At 54.9% G+C, this 24,906-nt stretch overlaps 2 protein-coding genes across 10 annotated transcripts; one reads left to right on the top strand and one right to left on the bottom strand.

Moving 5' to 3' along the window:
- Positions 1-810: 810 nt before the first annotated feature.
- ATF7IP2 (activating transcription factor 7 interacting protein 2) lies at positions 811-13,206 on the top strand. 4 transcript variants are annotated; one of them, XM_088147899.1, is made up of 11 exons: positions 811-835; positions 1,948-2,256; positions 2,622-2,752; positions 4,548-4,679; positions 5,002-5,073; positions 5,989-6,116; positions 6,838-6,914; positions 7,775-7,824; positions 8,246-8,294; positions 8,761-8,852; positions 10,877-13,206. In XM_088147899.1, the coding sequence occupies exons 2-11, from the start codon at positions 1,956-1,958 to the stop codon at positions 11,273-11,275; spliced, it is 1,431 nt and encodes a 476-aa protein (XP_088004025.1). In that variant the 5' UTR covers positions 811-835; positions 1,948-1,955; the 3' UTR covers positions 11,276-13,206. The 4 variants fall into 4 exon arrangements, with proteins under 4 accessions (XP_088004025.1, XP_088004026.1, XP_088004027.1 ...); XM_088147900.1 differs by lacking the exon at positions 811-835 and adding an exon at positions 1,664-1,775 and having other exon boundaries at positions 8,764-8,852; XM_088147901.1 differs by lacking the exon at positions 811-835 and adding an exon at positions 1,686-1,775.
- EMP2 (epithelial membrane protein 2) lies at positions 13,181-24,125 on the bottom strand. 6 transcript variants are annotated; one of them, XM_088147904.1, is made up of 5 exons: positions 23,979-24,125; positions 17,799-20,167; positions 16,769-16,859; positions 15,740-15,886; positions 13,181-15,375 (listed from the first exon to the last, which is right to left on the bottom strand). In XM_088147904.1, the coding sequence occupies exons 2-5, from the start codon at positions 17,874-17,876 to the stop codon at positions 15,188-15,190; spliced, it is 504 nt and encodes a 167-aa protein (XP_088004030.1). In that variant the 5' UTR covers positions 17,877-20,167; positions 23,979-24,125; the 3' UTR covers positions 13,181-15,187. The 6 variants fall into 6 exon arrangements, with proteins under 6 accessions (XP_088004030.1, XP_088004031.1, XP_088004028.1 ...); XM_088147905.1 differs by having other exon boundaries at positions 17,799-17,920; positions 23,979-24,121; XM_088147902.1 differs by lacking the exon at positions 23,979-24,125 and adding an exon at positions 20,469-23,952.
- Between the last annotated feature and the right edge of the window lie 781 nt (positions 24,126-24,906).

The raw sequence follows: 24,906 nt of genomic DNA, 5'->3' as shown, positions 1-24,906 counted from the left end.
ATTCAAACAATCTGCTTTTAGTGCAGTGTACAAATCCAGCATTACTTAAGAATTAGAGATGGGTCATCCGGACCAATCCCCTCGCGGTATCCGTAACTTTGGTGCCGATGCGTTGCTAAACTTGATTTAACAGATAAATGGGTTATTAAAGAACCACAGACAAAGGGGAAGGGAAGGGAAGGGAAGGGAAGGGAAGGGAAGGTTCGATCGTTAGGGGCCCGGAGGGAGGCATGGCGCTAATGGCAGATCGGAGTGCGACTCCAAGGCTGCTCCCCCCCCCTTTCCACTCCAGACGGTCTCAGATTAGCAGGATGAGCCTCGGAGGAAGGTCACTTTCTCCCATCTTCTAATTAGCAGGAGAGGAGGAGGAGCTGGCACGGCTTTCGAGCAAGGCGGCGTTCCAGGACATTTCTGGAGCCCCCAGGAATCTGGCCAATTAGGCAGGCAGCAGCTGCCGGGACCAGAGCGCGCCGTTCTTCAGGAAGCTCCGGTCAAAGAGGGGCCCAAACGGTGCCCCGGGAGTTCGCGTTGCAGCGATGTAATCGCAGCGGGAGGGGGCCGCGGGAGGCAGGGGGAAGAGGTGCGAGAGAGAAGGGGTCCGCCAGCGGGTAACGGCCCGAGAAAGGAAGCCCGGAAAGACCGCCTCCGCACCCACGCAGGCGGCAAACAGGGAGGGGGGAGATTCTGCTCGCGCAGCCTGCGGTGAAGCAGAATTAGCTCGTCTGGTTCTGCTTCCTGCCTGTTCACCTGCGCGGCTGAGAGCCACGGCCGCAGCGGTCTCGACGCCCGCACGACCAAACCAGCGCGGAGGGTCCTCCGGAGTCGGCCTGCCCAGGTGGGCCAGCGGAGCCAATTCGCCTTCGCCGCGCGGCTACCACGACGGAACCTCGCAAGCCCCAAAGCGCGGGTCTCCCGCTGCCCGTGGCGCGGCCGCGGGCTGAGCCGCCGCTCATCCGACGCCCCGGGCAGCACCTCCCCGGGGAGGGCCGCCTGCCCTCGGCTCCGCCATCGCGCGGCCGGGGGAGGCCGGTGGGCTCCGACGGGCGAGGAGCCGGTTTCGCCGGAGGGTGGCACTCCAGCGGCCGGCAGGCGCTGCTCCGCCCCTTCATAAAGGCCAAGGCGTCCGGGGGAGAAGCGGGGGCCGGGAGCGCCAGCGCTCGTGCTGCCCGGGGGATTCTGGGAGCCAGGTCCGCGCGTGCTGGCGGGGATTCTGGGTTAGCGCTGGATTAAGAGTGTGAGGAGAATACGGCGTATGAAACCCAAACAACGGGGACTTAAGTGAGTTGTCACGTTCTTGGACGCTGACCTACGTTTAACAAACCCTCTGGACTCCCGAGGCGGCCGTGTTTGGGTGCGTGTCTCTCGCGCGTGACGAGGGTTGCCCCCGACAAGAGGGAACGCGCGGGGACCGCCGGGCCCCCGAGCTCCTGCCGGGACGCCGCCCCCCCCGCAGGCCCCGGGCGCGGATGAAGCCGGCCCGCCAACGGGGCCCCCGGGGGCGGCCGCCCGACCCGCATCCCGGCTTCACACGTGCATCCCCGGCGGCCGCTGCGGGGAGCCCGCGTCGCAGGAGCCCCGGCTTCTTCGACGATTGGGCGGGAGGGGAGGCCCCGCCTCCGCTGGCTCCCGGTTGGCCGGGACCCGTGAGTGACGGCGCGGGCCGCCTCCGCGCGTGCGCAGACCGCCTTCCCCGGGCGGCGGCGGCGGCGGCGCCTGCGTTCCCGCCCGCGGCGGCGAGTGCGGAACGGTCGCGGCGCGCGTGCGCAGAGGCGCGGGTGAGTTGGGGTCGCCGGGGAGGGAGCACGGGCCGCCCCGCCCGCGTAGGTCCCGCGCCGGGAAGGGAAGGGAAGGCGGGGCCTGGGGGGGCCCGGGCGGGCGGCCCCCTCGCGTCCCCGGGCTCCCCCGCGGGGCTGCCGGCCGCGTTCGACGGTGCGTTCTGCGTTTCAGGCGGCAGCATGGAGCCGGGCGCGGAGGCCCGCAAGCCGCTGCGCGCCAGGAAGACGATGGCCCTCAGCAGCCGCGCGCAGGCGCGGGCCCTGGGCCGCGGGGCCGCGGGGGACTGCGCGGGCGGCCGCCCCGACGCGCCCAAGGCGCCGCCGGGCCCCGGCGCCCGCCCGTTCCTGAGCGCCGGCGCCCTGCAGGACGTGCTGCGCCGCTGGTACGAGCGGGAGCCCGCGCGCGCCTCGCCGGGGCCGCCGCCGCCGGAGCAGCAGCAGGAGGAGGAGGAGGCCGCCCCCGACGCCGCCGGGCCGCCGGGTAAGGTCGCGGGCGCGTTGCGGGGGTCCGCGGGGGCGCCTCGGCGGCGCGGAAGGGGGCGCCCCTCTGCCCGCGGCCGCTGCCCCGTGCCCAGCGCTCCCCCACACACGCCCCCATTGCTGGCTGCGGCCCAACGGCGCCTTCAGCAGCTCGAATCATAACCGGGTTTTGGCAGGGAGGAGACGGGCCTCTCGAGCGGCGGGAGACCAGCCGGGCAGGCGCGCCTGCAGCCCCCGCAAGACGGCGCTTCTCCTCCCAAAAGCCCCTCTGGCGGAGGCGGCGGAGGGCTCCCCGGAGAGGCGCTCCCGAAGCGCCGTCCCGCACGGCCGGCTCGCTCACGCCCGCCCGCCCGTCCTCCCTTGCAGGCGACGCGGAGAGGAAGCGGGCGGCTTCCCGGGGCGACGAAGACGTCCTTTCCAAGCGCATCAGGGCAGCCGGCGGACCTGCTGAGGGCGGCCCCGCGGGCCTGCACACGGGGCCGCCCGGGCTGGGAAAGGTAAGGCCCGCGGGCGAGGCGAGGCGAGGCGAGGCGAGGCTCGCCTCCCGGAACGCTCCCCGGCTGCGCGAGGGGGTCCCGCCAGGCTGCTTCCCGCCGCACCCGCACCCGCACCCGCACCGAAGCGCTCGGAAGCGGGCAGGGCGGTGGCGGCGCCGCGGCTCGGGGCAGGCGCGTCGCTCGCTGCCGCTGCCGGCAGAGTCATCGGAAGGCGCACTGTGTGGTTTGAGCAGCTGTTCCTGCTGGCTGTCCGTAACCCCTGTTTTTGTCTTGATAGCTTGCTTCAAGCCCTCCGCGGGCTGGAAAAGCCTACAGGTAATGCTGCATGTTGCAGTCGCGTTATTAGGGGAGGGGGAGGGGGAGCCTTGCGCCAGGTGAAGGCCCCGAATTCTCAGTTTAGAGCGGCCCGGGCCCGGGCCCTGAATTTCTGGCTTGCTTCGTTGGTGCACGCGATTCTTCTGCCCCGTGGAAGCACACGGCCCTAGTTACAGGATTCGGAAAGGGATTGATTTAAACGTATCGCGGTGCGCTCTGTCTCCGAAGCGCAAGTTGCACAAACTTTGTAGGCCGAACTGATTTCTCACCGCTTCTTTACTTTCGCTCCTGCAAGCCAACTGGTACGAGTACAACTCGTACTGGTGCCTTTAAAAGCAAACGGGACTCTGGGCGGCCAGTGGAAACAATAGTTACAACGGTTTCAACAACAGTGAAACACAGACAAAAATAAAGCCACCGGAGAACAGACCAGCACCCTATCCATAGTGTAACCATCTCGCGGGCTCCCCGTTTCTCCAGTATCTCCAAGCCTGCCGAAAAAAATGTGTTTTCAGGGATTTTTCAAATGCCAGCAGGTGCCACGGGAGAAGAGGGTCCCGTCGGATGGAACTCCTTAGCAGATGGGACCCACACCATGCCCCTCCTGCCGGACCTGATGGCACGGGTAGATCTAGCCAGGGAGAGGCAGTCCCTCAAATAACCCGGCCCGTGCCGTGCAGGCCTTTAAAGGTGAAAACCAGCTCCTTGAATTGGACCCAGGAGCAGGTTGGCAATCAGCACAGCTCAGCGTTGGCTGTATCTTCCTTGCAGCTCCCCCCCGCCCCTCAGAAAGGCTTGTGAGAGCGGGACATCAGCAGCTTTGTGGCTTTGATCAAAGCACCTGCAAGTTTCTCTTCCCTTAAGGGGCTCCGGAGATGGACACCCCCCCTTGAGTTTGGTGGCTAGAGAAGCTGCCTACACAAATGGGGCTGGTGCAGAAGCGAGAAGGGAGTGCGTCTACTTGTGCCTAAATCTTCGATCCAAATCCCAAAAGCTCATTTAAGCAACAGCAGGGACTCGTGTGCACCCCGGGGGGCTTGGGGAGTTTGAATCGCAGGTTTTTGTTCAATGTCAAGAATGGCTTTCCACGGGGACACACTTCAGAAACACAAGCCCAGACTCATTGCGGGGGTCAGGTAGTAGTTCCTCTGTTTGGATCCTAAATGCCCTTGGAGTCTTGGTTTGGACTGAGCAGAAAGGATGGTAAAATGGGGGGGGGGGGCTGACTACAAAGACGGAAGCAGCTAGAAATGCAATAATTAGAGATACTTTCACACGTGGTGCATTTATTTCACAACAAATGCAGCACTGTGTTTATAAAACGTGGAAAAACTAGAGGTTGTCATGGGAAGACAAGAACTTGAAAACTCTCAGGTTTGGCTGTAGCTCAAAAGGCATCCCGTTTCTGATGTATTGTGTTGGGGGGTGCCAAGAATTTCAACTTGAAAATGTCCCTCGTTGTATATCTTTCTTGGTGTAGGTCAAGTGCTTTATTCAGAATCGGCTGGAGATCTCAATGGGAGAACTGCACCACGGTCTCCAACGTTTAAATGAAAGAATTGCTCGTACGCAGTGCCTACGGAAGCATGAAGGAATCGCTATCAAGATTGTAGTAAGATCGCATTTCCTTTAAAGCTATGCGTCTGTCACTCGTGCACGAAGAACGGGGCACAACCTTGCATGTGTCTTTGTAGTTCTCACCCGCGATTTGACACGGGCTGAGCATTGTGGCTGCCCTCGCTGGCGCCTGCCAAGGAGTCCCGCCTCACCTGTTAGGGAGTTGGGTCGGACCCCAAGGGGGTAGGGTTGGGTGTGCTGGTCCAGGGTATGGGAGTGGGCGCAGCCAGGCCACGGGTGCAAGGCAGATCTTCCCCCCGGGCGGCCGGAGTGTTGTTTCTGTGGTTTTGGCAGAACCTCCTTCTGTTTTCTTGCAGAAGAAAATCTCCAGGCTCGACAGACGCATTAATGCTGTGATATCTTTCCAGAACACAAAGTTGTCCAGAAAAGTAAGGCTTATTCGGCATCAGTGCTCCAGTGCAGATAAAAACCACCGAAGCGGTTAGTCGTTGCCCGAGCGCCCAGCGCGCATCAGCATTTTGCAGTACAGAACAAAACAGCCTCATCCTCCATTTCTGTGTCTAATGATGGGGGCCTCACAATGTTGGGGCTTCCTTTAAGTGGTGGTGGGACTGTTGCCCCCAAACGTGGGAACCCGAGTTGGTGTGGAGCTGGAAAGAACCTAGTCCCTGAATTTGAGAGAGAAACACCCAATACCTTTGCAAAGTGGCGCGCTCGCTCGCTCTCTCTCTCTCTCTCTCACACACACACACACACACACACACACACACAACAAACCACAAGTACTTCAAGCAAAGCAAAAAAAGCATTTATTAAGGGGCGGTCAAGTCTTTATATACAGTACATTACATACATTCGATATGTGATAGGTGTATCAGAAAGCAACAAAAGTTGCTGATGTGCAATAAAAGTTTTGTTGTTGTTTTTTTGTTAAACATGAGAAAAGACGCCTTTCAATGAAATATGTTACATCTCCTCCTTTCCCACCCGGGTTTGTTTCTTTCTTCACACTTACAGCTTTGATCAAGAACTTCAGAATACAGTCCTATTGTTTGATGGCTCTCATCCCTGTCCCTGAAAAGGCTACTTTTTGCACATCAGAGGAAATTACTTTGGCTCAAAAGGAAAACACAGTTTCCTAAATTTCAGGAGGAGGCATAGACGCCACGCTAAAATGCTAGTATCTTTATTTAGACATTAGTTGAAGTCCACTCATCTTAAAGTTGCCAAGGTTGAGAAACGCTGTGCTAGCGAAAATCCAGGGTCTCCGTGATCAGTGGCAAGATGTCTCTTCCCATATTAGACTATAGAGTAAATGCTTTTTTTCCCTTCCTTCTCGCCAGGTCAACCCCCCAGAGGCTCAAAGTAAACTATCAAATGGTGCCACGCTGCTTCCTAGCATGGCAGACAGTAAGCCGGCACCACCGAAAAAACCAACAGCAACTGAAACCCTCTCTCCAACCACGGGAAGGTCAGTGACAACTAAATGGCCGTGAATTGCTTTTTGGACCGTCTGCTCGGGTGGTGGTAGTTCCGTGGGCCGTGAAAAGGGATCTTCCCTGACACCTTAAGCTCCGTGTTGCTTTGTGTGAGGCTGGGTCTGTGAGTTTGAAGTTGGCAATGCAAAGGCCGTTCTGATTAACAGCAATTTCTAGTAGTTGAGAGCTATTTTTACGTGGACTAACAAGTGGCGTTCCCATCAGGGAATTTCAGAGCATAAGAGCACAAGCATGTAGGAAGCGTCCTGTGTAAACAAATAGAAGGCTTTGTGCTACCTGGAAAATGCAGTTGAACAACTGGGCTTTTGTAGAAATTGGCCGCGTGAGCGGATTCCTTTATAATCCTCTGCCTCAGCCTCCAACCACGTTGGACGCCAAATCCCACTGTCCGTACCCAGCAGAGCTGTTGAGATGATAAGCTGGTAATACAGGTGGTCTGAATGAGGCATCATTCGCACAACCCTTTCGTCTGGTCATCTTTTTATCAGATTGGGCATTTTAAGTTGCAGGGTATTGTGATTTGCGGGGCTTTGATATTGGAGAACTTCTGCATGGTGGAAAAAAACATCCAAGTGTGAAATAAATTGCCAGGAGTTTATTTTTAAGGCTTCGGGTGTCTTAGGTGGAGAGAGGCCAGGCTGCTCGATATCTCTTGATAGACATGGTGAATTATTATGGTTGCTTCTTGACCAGGTCGTCCGACGCTGATGACTTCCCTCACGTTGAAGCGCCGAAGAAAAGCTCAGGGGTGCTTCCAGCAACAGCTCCAGGTAGGGAGGCTAACTTTCACATTACTGTTTTTCCACAAACCCGTTTAAAAAGAAACACAACAATTGCGTAATCCAGGAGTGCCTAAGTGTGCAAACTAAGTAAACAAGACTCTGGCAGGTCTTTCTCAAAGGGGCACCAAGTGAGTTTTCCTTTTTTTGCCACAAAGAAGAGAAAAATAACCGGTGACTAAGCGATCCGTAACAATAGCACACTCAAGGGGCAGAATTTGGCAATCAGTGCTGGGTGTTGGGAAGAGTGCAAGCAGCATTTAACGTCTTAGAATTCAGCAGAACGGAAGCACCAGCCCTAAAGCTCCAGCGGGGACTGCTTCCTTGGCCCCACTGTTGGCCCCTGCGGAGCACGGACGCGCCTGGCTCCAATGTAACCACAGATGCCCTGTTGGGTTGGGCTGGTGCACGGGAGGAGGCCTCAGCGTCCTCGAGTCAGCTCCCTTTCCTTGGGGAAGAGATGCTGCCGCCTGTTGGTGGATGATGGGAAGGGGCTGGGGCTCGAGACAGACCCCGCTTGCAGACCGCAGACCCCAGGCCTACGACTCGGTTCTGCAGCTAAGAGGGAAGTCTGGACTGCTGGAACCAGAGGCCTTTCCCGAGGTATTCACCCAGGCCAGCTTCTCTGAGCGCTGCTCTTACCTGGTCCCACCAAGACGCAGATCTCTTGCCAAGGGGGCTTCTCAGCCTTGTTCAGAAAAGTCAGGAGGCTGGTCGGCCTGGGTGGTGCCCACACGCTCTCTGACTCCCCCTGCCCCTAGTGCAGGTGTTCGCTGGCTTCTGCCTTTCTTTCTGAGCCGTCGAGCAAAATCAGTTTCAAGATCCCGCTCACTTGTGTCAAATTCCTGCAGTTCCTCCAGCGAAAGCAGCTGCTGGAAGCAGAGACTCTCCAGCTGAACAGGTGAGCACGTCCAAGGCCGGCTTTGAAGCCGGGCTGTGTTTTCCTTCCCGTCACCCTTCTCAGTCCTTTTCCTTTTCTGTTCTGCAGCGACAGAAGAGCCAGAATTCTGAGTATCTTTGTTGGGTTCTGTATTTATTCCTATTTCTAGAAATAGGCCACTCCAGTCACCACCAGCTCTAAGCAGGCGTATTTCTGGCCTGACTGCTGTTGAACCTGTTGCTCTGCAGCCATGAGACTTTTAGCACGTTCCCCCCAAATTAAGAGATGGCAGTTCTCTGTGTGTTTCGAATGTAATTATAATCCTTCCCTATTTCTGAAATAGCCATTCACAGAGAACTGCTCCATGGTTGGAAGAGGGTGCCTGCGGACCAAAACCATGAACCACTGAATCCGTTTAATTTACGTTATTTCCTAATTACAGAATGTATCGCTGATTGACTCAATCGATGAAGGGAGCAATACGAATAAAGGTGAATAGACTATTTTTTCATACCTTTATGGCAATGTATAGTTAGCGTTTATGATTAATTTTAGTTACTTTGCTTTCCCATCTCTACGCTGCTTTTTCCCAAAGCAATGAACTAAAAATCATAGAAATGGGCAAACGAAATGTAGCTTGAAAATGTTCCGGGTATCTCTGGAGGAATAAAGGGTTTCTTCTGGTGGAATATTTATTTGGACTGGCTGCCTCCGCAGCCCAGAGCCTTTGGGTCAAAAGGCCCTTTCCATGAACGGGAGAGGTTGCCCGTGCCCCAGGCGCGGCTTTGGGGATTATTTCTTCGTTTGACTTTGAAGACCAAGATCTCAGTGCCTTTTTTGTCGCTGCTGTTGCAATTGTGAGAAGCCGTCTGACGCTGACATACCACCAGTTAGCGAAATAGCGGTCAGCCCAACGTTGAAAATGCTGTTCTCGTTCTTTTACATGTGTTGGCAAAGAAGGGAAGAAGAAAGTTGCAGAAAAGAGACCTTCGGCCCACGAAAGCTTGCTGGCGAATCTTCTGCAGCCTGCGAGACAATCCCCAAATCAGGTATTTCAACAAAATCCCTCAACGGTGAACATTTTTTGTCTGTCTCCTGCAGGCAGGACTGAGTATGGGTGTAAACCCATAGAAAGAGGAATACTGAAAGTGGGGAGGGCTTCTTTCTGAGTTTGTCTTCACTGTTTCCCCCTGGCCTTTATAGCGCTCCGTGGAGACTGGGAGAAAAACTTTTTTTTCCCGCTGAGCTTTCACACTGGATTCCAGGGCAGAGTCGGGAGGTGGTGTGATATCTTGAGGTGGCTCTGAATCCCAACGGTCTGTCCACGGGAAGCCATCCAGAGGTCCTGCAGGAGTTCCATGGCTGAAGGGAGGCGAGGTTTTTCCTGGCCCCGAGCCACGCTTGGCCTCTGCGTGGCTTGCCCAGGCCGCAAAAAGGGTGTGTAGCCAAGTAACAGCTCCGTTGAATTAGATTTAACGTCCGTCTTAGATTAAATGTTATTCAGTTCTGCTTAACTGATTGCTCCCCATGCATCCAGTCATCCTCCCTTGCTGTTAAAAACTCCAGCAGCCACTAGAGGGGCCACCCCGAAGCGGCACCTGGCACAGAGAGCAGGTGGTGGGAAAAAATCACTCCAGGACCCCCGGGCAGCCTTGTCTTCACTGAGGATCCTCCATGACCTTAGAGCGCAGGGCCGGTCCTTGCTCCTCCAGGCCCCTTTGCTTCCAGCTGAGAGAGAATTGGATTGTGAAACGTGCTGCCCAAACAACCCCAAAGCTAACACCATCGTTTTAAATCAGTGTTGTCCAAACTTGGCCACTTTAAGATGAGTGGACTTCAACTCCCAGAATTCCCCAGCCAGCATGGAGTTGAAGTCCACTCATCTTAAAGTGGCCAAGTTTGGACAACACTATTTTAAATGCAAAGGGATGAGCTTTATTCCCTTGGCCACGGGGGGGCAGCCTTGCAGCACAGGTGGAGCAGCCCTGGCCACGGGAGAGGCCGAGCGCTTGACCGCTCCGCTCTGAGGACGGGCCCTGCAGCAAGAGCTGGACTTGGAAAGCATTTGGCTCTAGTGAGACCGCCTGCCCCCAAACATGAATGCCCCCCTGCAGTAGCGTATTTCTCAGCCCAGCCCCGAAGTCCCAGAACAGCACATAAGGTTTGAGTCCTCCAGGAGTCTTCATCAAGGAAAACCATGAAGCCAAACGAACAAAGGCCGTGCGAACTTCGCCAGGTCTGCCGAGATGGAGGAACACGCTCACGCTGGGTGGTCCTCCATTTCGGTTACGCATCTGTGGCTTAGCATTATTTCCATCTCTGGGCAAGGCGGAGGGGTCTTTGGGAAGGTGGAAAGCAGAAGATGGGAGACGATTTCTGTATTAGCAGGGCAGGGTAGGTTGGGGCTCAGGTCCTTGGGGAGACATCTGCCAAGGACTGGGGAAGTGCATGAAACACACGTTGTGCTTCAGAAGTTTGGCCAAACCATTCCAGGTGAATTGCAGTCCAGCTGGACTGAAAAGTGGAACATCTGGAGAGGTGTTATAAGCGAATAGGAAAGGTGGAGTTCTTGGGGTTCTCTGAGCTTGTAGCTTGTAGCTCAGAGAAGCCCAAGGACTCCACAGTTCAACCCTGAGCTACACATACTCGCTTCTATGAGTAGGAAAGGCCTTGCCCCTGTCCCCTCCTTGGTGGAGCACAGCCCACCTGCCGGTCTTCCCACTCACTTAATCTGCCCTGCCCTGCCCTGCCCTGCCCTGCCCTGCCCTGCCCTGCCCTGCCCTGCCCTGCCCCGCCCTGCCCCGCCCCGCCCTGCCCTGCCCCTCCCCTCCCCACTTCTTCGCTGCTGTCATCAAGGGCCGGGCTTTTCCCCACTGTCTCCAATCCCGGAACATGCACCTTTGGTCTGACACGGACCACCCAAAACTCCCTGTTCTGTGTAGGGAATGTTTGCACGACTTGGCATGCCTGCTTTATGTGGGAGTCCATGGGACTTCTTAGCCTTCTGAATGCCATGAGCAGGATTGTTCCTCTCATTGCCTGCTTATGACCTGCAGCTCCCGCCTCTCCCCAGGTGCCCTCAAGGTTTCCTCACCTCCCTCCATTACCGAGCGTTGAGTCCAACCCAGAGCACGCGAAGGACTTCAGAGACACTCTGCCGCCACAGAAACTAAAGCTGGCAGTTGCTCAGGTTCACCAGCCCAAAGGCATTGCCCTGCAGTGGGACGTCAGCCGAGCGGACCCCAGGTGTGCTCCCATTGAAAGCTTTTCTTTGTTCATCTGCCTGGAGGATGCCGACAGTGGGGCGACCGGTGACTGGAGGACCAACATCATCAAGGCCCTGCCTCTCCCCATGGCTTGCTCACTCTCTCACTTCCCACGTTCAGCCAAGTGTTACATTACTATGCAGTCCAAGGACATTCACGGACGCTACGGACCTTTCTGTGAGATTCAATCCATCTCTGCTCTGTAGACGGAGTGAACCTGTTTCTGGGCGTGGGGCAGGACCCCTTCCCTAACCGCCGACACCACTTTTCCCAGATACTTTTTAGTGGTATTCTCTCCCCAGCTCACTGTGTTGAAAACACCGCATGCAATCCTTGGTTGACCGTCTTCTCCTGCACAAAGCTGGCATCAAGGGTGGGAGAGCTTTGGGGAAACGGTTCTTGAAGCCAGCCTCCCAAAGCTGATGTCTCCAAACAGGCTTGCCTAAGATGTCCCCAGTTCACACCCAGTGAGGCCAGAGATTCGCAGTTCAGCAGGCCTAAAGAGCGCCAAGCGGGGAAAAGTTGCATAAAGCTTAGTTTTCATTCCCTCACTAGCAATGTGAGAGGTACAGAATGTTCCTCTTGTTCCAAAGCCATGTGGGTCAAAAATCTTTTTTTAAATAAAGTACCTTTTGTTGGATTTTCCTGCAGACTTAAAATATTTTCCTAATTTTTTAAAAGGCCCTTGGCATCAATTTAATTTAGTTACCATATTCGGATCAGTGTCCACTTTCATTGGTGGGTTGGACAGTTCCTATCCAAAAGACTTCCTCTCTCTCCAAAAGCTATTTCCTTACCTAAATCAGCACTACTGAAGAATTGGTAAAATAGTTGAATCCGGCTGGCTAGGATCTAGTGGGTCCCAGCCTTGCTTGTTCCTTCCAGCATGCTGTGGAAAACAGTCCAGGGGAACACTGCTAATTCTGCCTCTCAAAAAAGGAGCAAGAGGAACATATTTTTCTAACTGTACCCCCCTTTCCAAAGTGATTCGACACACTTTCTGAACAAGTTGTTCAGTGGAAAGATGTTCTGCTGTTTCAAAAAGAGGAAGTGGTTTTCCCATCTTGGTGCTTCAAGCCAAGAGTAGCGTATTCTGTGTTTTCTTCCAGGAATGCCCTGGGTCCAGGGCCGGGTAAACTGCGCCAGGCAGGGTGCCTGCCTTTTAGTTGGGCTACAATAGCTGAACGCAGCTTTTAGTAGCAAGTAAGGTTTCTTCCCTCGCTTCTAGTTCCTCTGACCTGCGTGGTCTCTGGCATCTGTTGCCTGGAGGGCATTGAGCAGTAACCATGTCTGTGCAGACGTATTCCAAGCATTCTTCCTTGCTTGTAAAAAAAAAAGAAAAAAAAAAGATTACAGTAGGAAAACGCTGTTCACCAGGGAATAACTTTGTGCTTGTGACTGAGGACTGGTATAAACATCTGAAAAGCGAGATCTCGGGCACTCCCCTCCAACTGAGGGTCCTCCTGCTGGGCCCACTCGGTCGCCTGGAAGTGCAGGGCTGCATAGAGGGGGCTGCGTTTTGGCCTTATTCTTGGAACCCTGGATGCCCTCGGGCACCCAACACACGATTTTCAGCCTAGGGTCCAAGTAGAGGCCACTTTTCAAGCATCTCCCCAGCTGTGAAGACTAGAAGCTTTAAAAGCGTTCCAGGAAAGCCAGTTCTGTCTCCTGCTGCTGCTTGTATGCAAACACGTTGCATCCTCCAACGTGGTCTGTCGTTTTTCCTCCACCTTTAGTGTTTTAGCCAGGAAGCAGCCAAAATAGAATGAAACATGTCAGCCTAATACTGGTTGTAACTTTTATTTCCATATACAATATGATAGGTATATAAAATACAAAACAATTGAGGCACTGTTGGTAGAGTTAAGCTAGCTATCTTAAAGTTTGCTCTCTGAGAAACCCCAAATGCTTGATTGCTCAAAATCTTGAAAAATTGTGGTCGCGCTGCATAAAGAGGTTCATTTCACTTCAGGTAGACTTGCAACACCATCGGTTAAAAAGGGATGTTTTGTATTTATAAGGCAGGATTGTCTGGTTATATGATGACTTTGCTATTTGCTTTTACAAAGGGATCGGAAATGTAACTGTAAATATTGCTATATATGTTGGTGTACACGTGCTTTTTTTTTTTTTTTTTTACATAAATATAAATTCAAACGATAAAATCACCAGGGGAGTTAGTTGTTCTGAATAAAGATTCACCAGTGGCACAAGCTTATTTTTAAAGCCTGTGTAGAGCTACAGGATGACGAAGAGTCACCTGATGGTCTGGGAAGAGGGCACAGGGGAGAACAAGGGGTCATTGAGAAAGAAGGAAGCCGTGGAAATGGGCAGCGTTAAAGGCCAAAGAGGATGAGGGTATCTCTAGCCGGAACTGAGTTTTCTTCCAACATTTCCTTCCCACACATGCCTGAGGATGCTATTTCGGTTAAGATAAACTCATTCTCTCACGCCAGATATCTGCTTACGGAGATCCTGATGCCGTCTGCACACTTAGCGTAGTGGCTGCTTATAAAGCAGATAACATCTGTCATTCATGCTGGTTGATCCTGTTCTTCGTGTTCATAAAGAAGCCCCAATTAATTCTGTAGAGCTCATTTCCTAGCTAGAAAGTTGAGGAACGCTGACTTTAGAGCAACATTGGAATCGGTAATGATATGGTACAAACAACAGGGTTTCATCTAGAGTGAGATGATCGATGGCGGTTAGGAGCTGTGCAGGCGGTAAGGAGGGATGTGGTGGCGGCTGCCTGTGAAAAGAGCCAAGTGCCTGGTCAAAGGTGATCTCTAAGAGCAGCAGCTCAGGGTTCCCACTTTGGTAACTTGGCACCTACTCTCCTTCCCCCAGCTGTGAACCAAGCGTCTTGCGTCAAAGCAGTTTGTTCATTTAAATCTAGCATTTAAATCTGTCCACAAGAATGCCGGTGGTTCTGTGGCCTTGCAGGCTTGCAAAAACACAATCCAGCCCGCCCTGGCCAACACGCCAGCCCATCGTCCAGCGTCTCCCTGCGTGGACAGGCAGCCGTCTCCAGGTCCCGTTAGGTGGAGAGCAGCTCCGTCGTCTGCTCCGGGGCGTGCTGCTTCAACGGGGGCCCGGGGCTCGGCTTCCTCCCACGACGCATTCACAAGGAATGTTGAAGGTCCTCAGAAAACGGGGAAAAGGGCAAAACAGGAAGGAGTCCTACGCCAGCGTTGTGGAGCTGAGCTGAGAATTTGGCCAGGTGAAGCCGTCTTGACTCCGTGCCAGAGATTAAAAGAAAAACGCTCCAGCTGTAGATCAAGGCTGCGAGTAACGTGGCACGTGCTGAGGTAGGTCAGGACGCACTTGAGAATCTCGGAGGAACTGACTCGGCTTGGGGAAGGGATCCTCCTGGCCGCCGGGCAGGGCCTTCCCCGTGCACCGGGAAGAGCGGAACGTTCTGCTGCCCCAGCGTGGGCGTGCCACTGCGCCAGGTGCAGCAGGGCACAGATTGGCACGGGCACCCAGAAAGGCACTGAAATGTGCTACGGCGGCACCCATCGTCTCTCAGGTTCTTCCTCCCTCGGCTGGCAAAACTGCCAGTGGCGAGATGGAAGCACGCAGCGTTTTACAGAATTCAAGCTGGGGGGGAGAAGAACGTGGGCTTTGGGGATCTCTCCCTTCACATGTCGTAAAAGCGAACCCGGCTTCCAGTCGGCTGGGGACTGGCTACAGATCTACGAACACTGGGGTATACTGCACGCTGCCAGTCCCAATCAGACCCCCGCCCCCATCTTTTGTTAATGCCGAGTAGCAGGGCGGTGGTTCGGAGGGCTGCAGAACAAGAGAAGCCACAGAAGCCGGAGGAGGAGGAGCGGCGTGCCCGGGGCACTTAGTCACCCGAGCCGTGGGCCCGGCTGGCTGGCCGCTTGGAGCCCGGCACCCTGCGCGAGAAGCGCCAGCCCACCGGCTTCTTTCTTTTCCGCCCACTGGCCTTGTTATTCCACACCGAGGACGGGGGAAAGGAACAAGCAACAACTTTACTACAAAACACTTCTATTTACAAAAGAGGGACTGGAATTCCAGCACTGCAAGGACAGCTTTCGGGGGTGGGGGCGGGGGGTTCCTCGTCCTCTCCCTGCCTAGCAGCGGCGGCCATTCTATTTGCGCTTCCTTAATATGAGGTACATGAGGCCGCTGAGCAGAGTGAAAGCGAAAGCGATCCAAGCCAAGATGTAGGAATATCCAAACCGGCCGCTCTTCACGTCGAATTGCTCGTAGGGGGGACCCTGGTGCAGCTCCGCGTGCCGGTCGGTGTAGACGGAAGCCCCGATCATGACGCACAGGCCTGCGGAAGCAAGAGGCAGGGACGGGTGAGGAGCCGGCTTCTGTGCTCGCCGCCGGCCACCCTGGGAGGGACCCTTTAGGGACCCGCTTCGCAGGACGCCCGAGAGACTCGCAACACGTTCCAAATCCGAAAAAAGTTCTCGCTCACGTGCCTCGGGCAGGCCGGGCTTCGAGAAGCATTGCTTTTCTTAACTGCCTTTCCCGAGGAAAGCAGACCCTAAACCATGATGAAGAGGAAAGGGACTTTTTTCTCCCCAAGCCATCATTGAGCAGTCACACATTAAAGCTGGGGGTCCAGCCCCGCGGCCCTATAAAACTGCTTTTCGCATGACTGGGAATGCAGATTCTCGACCAGGGATACTCACAGGCCAAGAGCTGGATGACGGACGTTAAGACAAATCGCTCCCCTTGCTTGAGGCGGAAGAGTTGGAGGATGAAGACGAAAAAGGCCACACAGCAAAGAATCGTCGACAGGACCATCGTGGCTTGGACTGCCTGGAGGGCTGGGTAATCTGGGGGGGGGGGGGAATGAATCAAAACGCATGTTGAGCCAGGCCACCTACGGTTGTGCTTCTCAGGAGAAGCGCACGCTGAATGCCCAGCAGCGCACAACGCTGGGTCCCCGCATGGCCCTAATGTGGTTTGTAGGTCTTGCCCTTTGCGTGGCCCAAGATGCTGTGGCTTGCAAATCAGGACTGATGGCTTAAGGCATAGTTCCGGACAAGCTTCCCCGGTCTTGCAGCCCAGCCGTTCAACAGAAGCACGGCCTCTCCTCGCCCGGACAGCACCTCGGTGCCTCCCCAGCCCTAGTTCATTTTCCACTCACTTCCCCGACTTCAGACCCACCCGCATCCTGCCAGAGACCTCCTCATGCCAATTTCATGCCGAAGGACAATAAAAAAAGCCGTCGCTCTTGCCAACTCTCCAGAATCTACTTCCTCCGCCGGAAAAATAGCCAGCTTCCACTGTGAGGAACTTTTTGAGTCTGGCAGCGGTGGGCCCCTCCCTTCCTCCTGTTCTGTCCCAAAGCTCCTTGGCACAGCGCAGCTTCCCCTGCTCAAAAGGATGAGGGGGGAGCCCCAGAGGAAGGGGCTTTCGGTTGGGGCTGGGACAACAGAGGCACCTGGGGAAGCAGAGAGGGCCACAGCATGGCCCTCTCCCCCGCCAAAAAAATGACCCCCGTGGAACAGAATCAAAAAATGGAAGCGTAGTAAAGCAATATTTTTCTGGGCAATTGGGACGGTGCTTAATGCGATGATGTCATGGCATTTTGCAACCACAGGCTAGTTAGAAGACTTTGGGGCTGGGGGGGCGGAGCAGAGCCCCATAGGGGCCATTGGAGCATCCGTACCCTCCCGCCCCCAGCAAGCCGAAAAGTCCTCCTTATGACTCACCTGGAAGGGTCTCATCCAGCGCGGTGCAGTTCGTCTCATTGAAGCATTGGTGCCAGATATCTATGAAAAAGCCATCACCGACCCACCAGGCCTATGGAAGAATATGAAAAAGACACGGAAGGTGCGGGGCCCTCTACTCGGGAGACCAGCAAAGAGCTTTAAAACAACCCCCCCCCGAACCAACAGGGTGCACGGGGGATGAACTTTAAATGAGTTATTTGCGGCTGGCGGCTATTGCCCACTGAACCCGTCCATGGGTATGTGGGAGAGAGAACGTCATAAACGTATCTCAGAGAAGCGTCAGGAAGTAGCCCTGGGTGTGTGCGTGTGCGTGTGCACGCAGGTGCCTGCTGCTGAGCAAATCAAGGTGGTGTTTTGTTTGGCTGATGATGTCAGCATTTGGTTTCTGTTAAGCCTGAACTATCGGGCCTGGGTAAAGCCGCCAAGCGCTGTTTGCACTCTGTCCGTGACCGGCGGAAGCACAGCCGTAAGCACATCGCCAGCCCGCTCGCTGAGAAATCGAGAGAGACGGAGAGAGAGACGTGGCTCCCGGGGCAGCGGATGCTTCGAAGATCAGAACTGTTGTTCGGCTCTCTGCCCCTCCTCTACCTCATTCGATCTGTATGTTCATATAAAGCGGTACCACCACACGTCTGCAACATGTTAGGAACAAGCCCCTCTTCTGACACACCTGACACTTCCTACTGCTTCACTCCACAGAGTAGGGGCCGCCCCAAAGTGGGAATCGTGATTCACCGGTGGCCTTTTTTTCTTTTTTTTTAAGCTGGGCACCAAAGCAAGACGGGACCTTCTCAGCAGCGCCCAGGCTGCGGATCGACTTCCTTCTCCAGTTCATCAGGAAAATCCTGTCCCAAAAGTCTTGCTAGGGTTAGTCCTTTCGCCCTTAGACCAAAGGCATGATCTCAGATGAGATGAGACTTAGGTCCGAAAAATTTAATTTCCGTGCTCTGAGGACATTCTTCTAATCTTGGAATTAGACACGAAACTGAAAACTGCATTGGCAACTTACGTTATCAATTGTAGAGATGAACAAGAGTGCAGCTGAGCTGATGTGGAAGACGATGATAAATGCCAGGAGAATCAGCATGTTGGCGTGGGGGGGGGGGTCTTTCAGCTCAGAAGAACGCAACGCTGTTTAGACGCAAAGAGGAAACGGGTCAGAATTATGCAATGCAATGCTAAGTACGCCATTGTCTTGAAAACATCTGCTACTTTAGTCAAGGTAGCTGTGGTTTCTTTCACTTCGATGTACTATTCTATTATTTCCATAAATCAAAGCGGCCTTCTCAAAACACAACAAGATCAGCCTGCCAGTACTGGCTTACTCAACAAACACGACTTGAGCAAGCCGTGGCTTAGGGTGGCGAGGACAGTCCGCGGAATCAGCCCCCGTCTCCTGCCTCCTCAGTCAAAGAATTTAAAGTTATTACTCCCTCTTGATTGACTGCAGCTCCCTGGGATGGTATACACAGCAGTGGAAACAGACTCAAGAAAGCAGCACAGACCGGGGCAGCGTAAGCAGAGTAACGAAGAAAGGTGAAGCAAGAGAGCGCCTGGTATGTTTTAGGGAGCTCTTCCTGCCAAATACAAACATCTGAAGCACGGGCCCTCCTCCTGCTCCATCTGCCCCTTAACCACGTGCCACTCAGGTCCTCGCCGAGCTTCCCTCCGCCTCCTGCCTGAAGCCTCGGAGACACTTCAGCAAGTGGGGTTCATCTTTCTGGTGCAAACCTGCTTTGGGGGAAGGCAGCGGACCCGACATAGGAACCCCAATTCTGCATCCTTGACTCAGGACCTAGATTCTGCGGCTGGGAAGAAGCCCATTCACTTCAGCAGGATGTTGAGCAGACAGGTATACAACAATATTACCCATCACATCTCAGTTTAGAAGAACTCTAGAGATGAGGCTGGGCCTGATCAGCTGCTTTTAAAAACAAAGATCTTACCTAAGAGCTGCAGATCTTGATCTGCCAGTTGAAAAAGCTAAATCTGAATCTGGGAGGTTGGCTGCTGTGATCAAGGGGTTTTTCCTCACTGTCTCCTCAAACCACAAAGTCGTAAAGTATTCTAGTGGCAGGTGGACAATTCTAAATTCACCAAGGCTGAGTATTTCCCTCAGTTTCCTCACAGAAACAGTAAGACCACAGGGTCAAGGCTCTAAAATCAGCTAAGCACATCATAGTTTATATCTCCCAAAGGAAAGGAAAGAAGCATGTAAGTAATGATTTCTAGGAACATGATTTTGAACACCACTTCATATTTTAAAAACTTCTCATTGTTAGCTGTTAAGACTTTTCATATTCCTTACTGAGAAAATGCCAGCCCCTTGTTTGGTGGCTCTTGATCATGTCTCTGGATGGTTCAGCAAAGGCTGGGGTTGAGTCTAAAATTGAACATCTTCTTATGGACATTACCCATAGCCAGATGGACCTTCGGTGCATAAGATGGTCTACCTCTGAATATCAAATTCTGGAGGCAAAGAACTAAGAAAAGTATCACAGTTGCTTCAGGCATCCTGCGCCAGTCAGATGAATTTCACTCTCAGCTTAGCTGAACCATAGCTTGGGGATGGGGGCAAGTCTTTGTATGTAAGTGATGGTATGTGGGAATGACCCTGGGAGACAGGAGGAAGACCCACAGCCTAGGCAATGGACACGCACGCACGCACGTATCCTTCCCTACCGCAATTGCCAGAAATCAGGAACGCAAGAAAACAAGACTTTCCATTTCTTCCCGCTTATTTTGTGCTGTGGCTAACCCTATCCTCAGCACTCTGTGCTGTCGGTCTCCTTTCTTTCTCCAAGCATTTGTAATGTAAGAACGGAGTCCTCTCTTCCCCCTGCAAACGTCCACTCAACCACTACGGAATCCGTGGGATGGCAAACAAGGCCTGTGGGAGCCTATCTTATGTTTCTTTCTTTCTTTGTTTATCGAATTTGTCACCGCCCATCTCGTTAAATGACTCTGGGCGGTTTACAAAGCAATTAAAATCAATTAAAATGACAAAATCCCAACAATCAATACAAAATAAAGAGGTCCAAAATAATTGGACTTTGAAGCCTGGGTTTTTTAATGGGATCCGATGGACCTATCCGTGGGGCAGTTCCGCACCTTCCTCAAGCAAAGGAAGCGCCGAATCCAGTCTCGGCGTTTGGAGCGTGCCGGAGGGCTCTGAAGGGCCTTCCTTGGCCCGAGGTGAGGGAGCAGCAGCCAGCCAGCGTCAACGGAAGAGGACTAGGATGGCCCGACCAACGTGCCAGTGAACTCCTCTCTGCTGGCCTTCAAGAGGATTTTAGACATTTATCTCTGCCGGTCGGTTTCTGAATGCCCTGGCTGTCCTCTCATTCCTTCCTCTGGTTCAACGCTGAAACCTTGGATCTGCGGAATGTTGTCCCAGGATTAGGCAAGCTCTGCGTGTGCCCCGAGAAGCCCCCATTGCGTCTCTTTCTGCTCCACCGCCCAGCCTTCCTTTCGAACGCAGCGCGCAACTTCTTCAAGCCTTTCTGGCGCTGGCGCTGGAATGGAGGGCTCCCCTTCCAACAGTATAAACCCGGCAGGACAAATAACTAGAACTTGCGTTTGACTGAAATGAAAATTCATTAAGCACCTCTAGTATAATTACTCTCCGTGATCCCTCCCTCCCTCCCTCCCTCCCTCCTGCCGCATTCCAAAGACCTACCTCATGGATGGCAACGGCTTTCTCTTAGCAGCTCTGGGGCCGCACCTGAGGATTTGGGGAGGGGGCTGTTTTAAAAGGAGCTGATCCTCAGAGGGTCACAGCCCAGCTGCCCGGCTTGCAGAAGATCCTGGTTTCTGTTCTCAAAGGAGGCTGGGTTATGGGCTAAGGCAGTGTTTCTCAACCTTGGCCACTTGAAGATGTGTGGACTTCGACTCCCAGAATTCCCTGCTGGCTGGGGAATTCTGGGAGTTGAAGTCCACACACCTTCAAGTGGGCAAGGTTGAGAAACACCGGGCTAAGGACTTGTACGATCTGAAACCCTGCCCAGCAGAAGAGAATGTTTCCCTTTCGCATGCCGTGAAGTGCGCGGCATTGCTTTTAAAACCGTTCCTGTCTGCTGCTTGGTCGCTAGCGGTACCACCGAACCGTGCGGAGAAGGCCGAATCCTGCCCGCAACTGCCCGCGCTGCCGGCTGAGGTCAGAGGACCCAGCCTCAAGGACGCGATCTGCTTGACCAGATACTTTCTCTGGGGGAAAGGACCTACAGCTAAGGGTTTCCAGAGTGAAGGGAAGGAAATGGCGCGGGGGGGGAGCCTCCTTCTCACAATGAGCAGCTTGGGTGGCCACGCCTAAAGGGCACCTAGTGACACGGAGCGCTCCCATCCCGGCCTTCCTACACAATATTTGTTAATGGGCTGCCTCAAGAGCAATTCAGCCAATGGCGACTCTCACAATACCTTTTCCTAGCCCGGGAGCTGTTCCCGAGAAACGTCTGTTTGCCCAACCAGGGAGTGGCCAGGAGGAGGACGGGAAACCCAGGTCCCGGCTCCCTGAGATCGCAAGAAGCCGTTCTTTGAGGAGGAGCGTCACAAGCCAGCTTGTGATAAAACAGGGTTGTCTGGTTCCGCTCACGTTTCTTGCTGGCCACCTGCTTGACTGTACGTTTATCTGCTGCTCTTCGTCTTATCTGCTCTGTGCCATGGAAGGAAGGCTGTTTCTCGGTGCAAAAAAATCTTGCAACACTTGCCTTAAACACACCTAAAGGTGTAGGAGGGACCCTGCATCTCCTTAAGCCCCAGCTGACAGACCACAATGGCCGGGTTTGCCCAGCGCGCAAAGGCCACACCCATGCTAGCTTGGTTCAGTCCGATTAGATTTATCAATTGCCCGAGATTTACGTCTTTACCCAGTCCGTTTAATCTGGGCAGTTTGACATAAGGAAGTGACATCGTTCTAAAGAAAAAGAAGCTGTACCACTGTTTCCAAGAGCAGCTGGCCAGATGCTCTTGGAACGCTTACAAGGTATGATCTACCAATCAAAGCAATGCACAAAAAACAGGCAGGAATGCAAACTGGAAAAAAAACACAAAATATTACAAAACAATTTTGAGAGTCTCTTGTAAAACTATTCAAACAGCAGCAATTCCAATGGCTTCCACTCAGAACGGGGGCAGAAAAAACCTGGGCGCAGGATCTGTGGAAGCGGACTGGAAGCCGCTTGGCTGCAGCCAACCCGTGGACAAGGGCTCTGGCCAGTGACTCCTTTACTGGTGATTACTGGGTTCATTGTCAGGTAATCCAGAGCAGAGCCATCTTCTTAGAAGCCCTAAATGTCCTACTTCTGGGCTTCCCAACCGCATGCCTGATTGGCCACTGTGGAAGAAGGGTCTGAGAGCCCAGCAAGATTCGGGAGAAAAGATGCTTGGGTCCAGAGTGCCCCTGGTCGCTTCCTTCCCTCCCCCTCAAGAATATAGTGCCTTACTGTTCCAGTGATTTTTTCCATGATTACAAGAGTCTCAAGAACATCAGAAGGGACTTGAAGTCTCCGGGCATCTAGCTGGCTGCCTCCCAGAAGCCCCAAGGCAGAGGGTTTCCTAGCATACATGGGACCAGCCCATCTCACAGACTCCATCTTGCCCCTTTGGGTCACCACCTGGCAGAGGTCAGGGGTCACTTGGGCATCTCCCCACTTCTCAGCTTCAGAGCCCTCATGTCATTCCCCTCGTGTCATTCCCCTCCGTTCCCTGTCAAAGGCCAAAGGGGAGCTTCTCCAGAAAAGGCTAATCATGCTGGAGGACTGTCATGCAGCCTCCCCCTCCTCCCTGTTAGCCAACTTCCAGCCTGGGAAGCCAGAGCCCGAGCTGGCGAGACGATGGCACGAGAGCCTTGGCCAAACTTTCCCCCACCTGAAGAGATCCTGGCTCTTCCTCCACACCAGGGACAGGCTAGGAGATGAGAGGCTCAGGAAGCCAGCCGTGCTGAAGAGAAGCAGGGCAACCGGTTACATCAGAGGCTAAATTCACGTACCTCTTTCTCATAACAAAGCTCTGCTCTGGAAATAAACACAGTCCCAGATGACTCTAAACCTGAGCATGTGCAGAGGGCAGTGGTTTTACTGCTCATCAGATAGATAGATAGATAGATAGATAGATAGATAGATAGATAGATAGATAAATAGATAGATGTATCATCCTCTCTCTCTATATATATATATATGTCTTCCTGAGCTGGGCACCCTTCAGAGATTCTGCAGGCAACTCCCGTTTTCTGGACGGGAGTCCAAGAGGCAGCCTCTTCAGCCGAACACTTCCACCTCTTACTGTCTTAAAATGCCCGCAGTCCGCGCACTGCTACACCGGCTCTCAGCCGCGGTAGCCTGTCGCTCCACATTTCACAGACGGGAAAACCGAGGCCGACAGGGTGTCCTTTGCTCGAGCGCGTCTTAGCCGCTCCGCAGAGGTCCCCAGCGCAGCGCAGCCTGGCCAGGGAATCCTCCCGGACGGCCGCGGGCATCCGGACCCGTGCAGGCCAGCTCGGGCGACCCCTCCCTCGCCCAAAACCCAGCTCGGCCGAGCCAGGGCGGAGCGGGCCCAAGAACAGGGGCAGCCCCGCGTCAGACCCCGCGCAGCGCTTCGTGGCCTGCTGGAGCTGAGCCGAGCCGAGCCGAGCCGAGCCGAGCCGAGCCTCCCCACGAGCGCAACTCCGGCCGCGCTCACTCCGGGCAGGCTTCTCCGGGGGACGGCCCAGACGCCGCTCCGACCCAGCGCCCGCCAGCTCCCAGGGTTCCCCCCAGGCATCCCCAAAGGGGCCCCCGGACGGGGGCTCCGCCCCCGCCCTGCCCTGTCCCGTCTGTCCGTCCCGCCGGGTCCCCGCGCGGCGCTGCCGGGGCTCCAACACGCTTCTGCGCCGGGCACCGGGCGTTTCAGCCCAGCCGCCCGGCGCGGTGGCGGCGGCGCCCTTCCTCCCGCCTTCGCGGCACCCCTGCCACGCGAAGCCCGCGGCTTCCCGAAGGGAGCGCGGCGGAAGGGGGTAAGCGCGGGGCTGGCTTACCCGTCCTCCCGCCCAACTGCCCCGGGAGCAGCAGCAGCAGCAGCAGCGGCGCCCCCGCCGGCCCTCGCGCCGCTCGCCCCCAGCGCCAGGCTGCTCGGCTGGGAAGCGCCGCGCTTCTCCCGGGGAGGCGCCCCCGCGCCCCCCGCCGCGCGCCCCGCCCCCGGGCTGCGCCCCACTCACGTCCTGGCCCCGGGCGGCGGCGGCGGCGGCGGCGGGCTGGCCGAGGCAGGAGACGGTGCTGGCGCGCGCGGAGCGGCTCCTCGTCTGCCGCCTCCTGGGCCGGCCGATGCCAGGAGCCAGGCTGGGTGGGGAAGGGGAGGGGAAAAGGCGCAGCGGGCCGGGGGAGCCGCGGGCAGGCGGGCGGGCGGGTGGACGGGCCGGGCCGGCGGCAGGCGGCCCGCCTGCCCCCCGGAGGGGAGGGCTGCGCTTGTTCGGGGGCGCGGGACCCCGGAGCCGCCCTCTTCCTTGAAGGAGAAGGCTTGGTCGTGCCCAGATTATTACTGTTACTGTTACTGTTGCTATTACTATTTAAAGGGAAGGCGCCGAGCGTGGATTTCCAGAGGGCGCAGGTAACGTGCCCCCGCCCCTTTCCCGGGCCCAGGAATAAAATGCCTTTCGCATCCCCCCTTCCCAACTGCCAGCCCTCCCCCCCCCTACTTCTGGGCAGGTAAATCAGAACCTGGTTTCCCCACACGGCAGACCTCAACGGAGCGACCTTCTTGCATTTCTCCTCTTGTTCAAAAGGAGACCAGCCTGAGACTGTGTTTAAGAAGACACAGAAAATAATATTTCTGGAACCAGCCCAGAATCTTGGCCCATGAGTGGGATCAACTGGATGCATGAGGCAGTTTAAAAAGAGCAAAACCCAAAGCATTAGAATTGTTTTTCAGTACTTACTGTAACAAAAACTTTTGGGGGGGGTTAACCATCAAAGTCATTTCCTTAACAGCTTTTGATGGCTGGGAGGGAGTTTGGGATCAACGGTCTGCAGGTGCATTTTGAGACAGGTCACTAAAAGTGCAACTGGAACCAGGATAAGAGGGGATTCTGCAGCCCCTTCAACTGGCTGGACATTCTGGGTGACCCCTACAGGCTCGTCTTCCCTCTT

Source organism: Python bivittatus, unplaced genomic scaffold, assembly GCF_059951505.1.
Source record: "Python bivittatus isolate LINGU-HERP-01145 unplaced genomic scaffold, Pbiv_v1 ctg000560_np1212, whole genome shotgun sequence".
Classification (NCBI taxonomy): Eukaryota; Metazoa; Chordata; class Lepidosauria; order Squamata; family Pythonidae; genus Python; species Python bivittatus.
This window is presented reverse-complemented; position numbering and strand designations above follow the sequence as displayed.

What these genes read in the sequence shown, in the direction of transcription:
- EMP2 (XM_088147904.1), bottom strand. Translation starts at nt 17,876, where the DNA reads ATGCTGATTCTCCTGGCATTTATCATCGTCTTCCACATCAGCTCAGCT. An exon ending in TCATCTCTACAATTGATAAC is followed by an intron (nt 16,860 to 17,798) that starts GTAAGTTGCCAA and finishes ATTCTTCCATAG; the next exon opens with GCCTGGTGGGTCGGTGATGG. An exon ending in CGTCATCCAGCTCTTGGCCT is followed by an intron (nt 15,376 to 15,739) that starts GTGAGTATCCCT and finishes TTGCTTCCGCAG; the next exon opens with GCCTGTGCGTCATGATCGGG.
- ATF7IP2 (XM_088147899.1), top strand. Translation starts at nt 1,956, where the DNA reads ATGGAGCCGGGCGCGGAGGCCCGCAAGCCGCTGCGCGCCAGGAAGACG. An exon ending in CTCTCTCCAACCACGGGAAG is followed by an intron (nt 6,117 to 6,837) that starts GTCAGTGACAAC and finishes CTTCTTGACCAG; the next exon opens with GTCGTCCGACGCTGATGACT. An exon ending in CGAGACAATCCCCAAATCAG is followed by an intron (nt 8,853 to 10,876) that starts GTATTTCAACAA and finishes GCCTCTCCCCAG; the next exon opens with GTGCCCTCAAGGTTTCCTCA.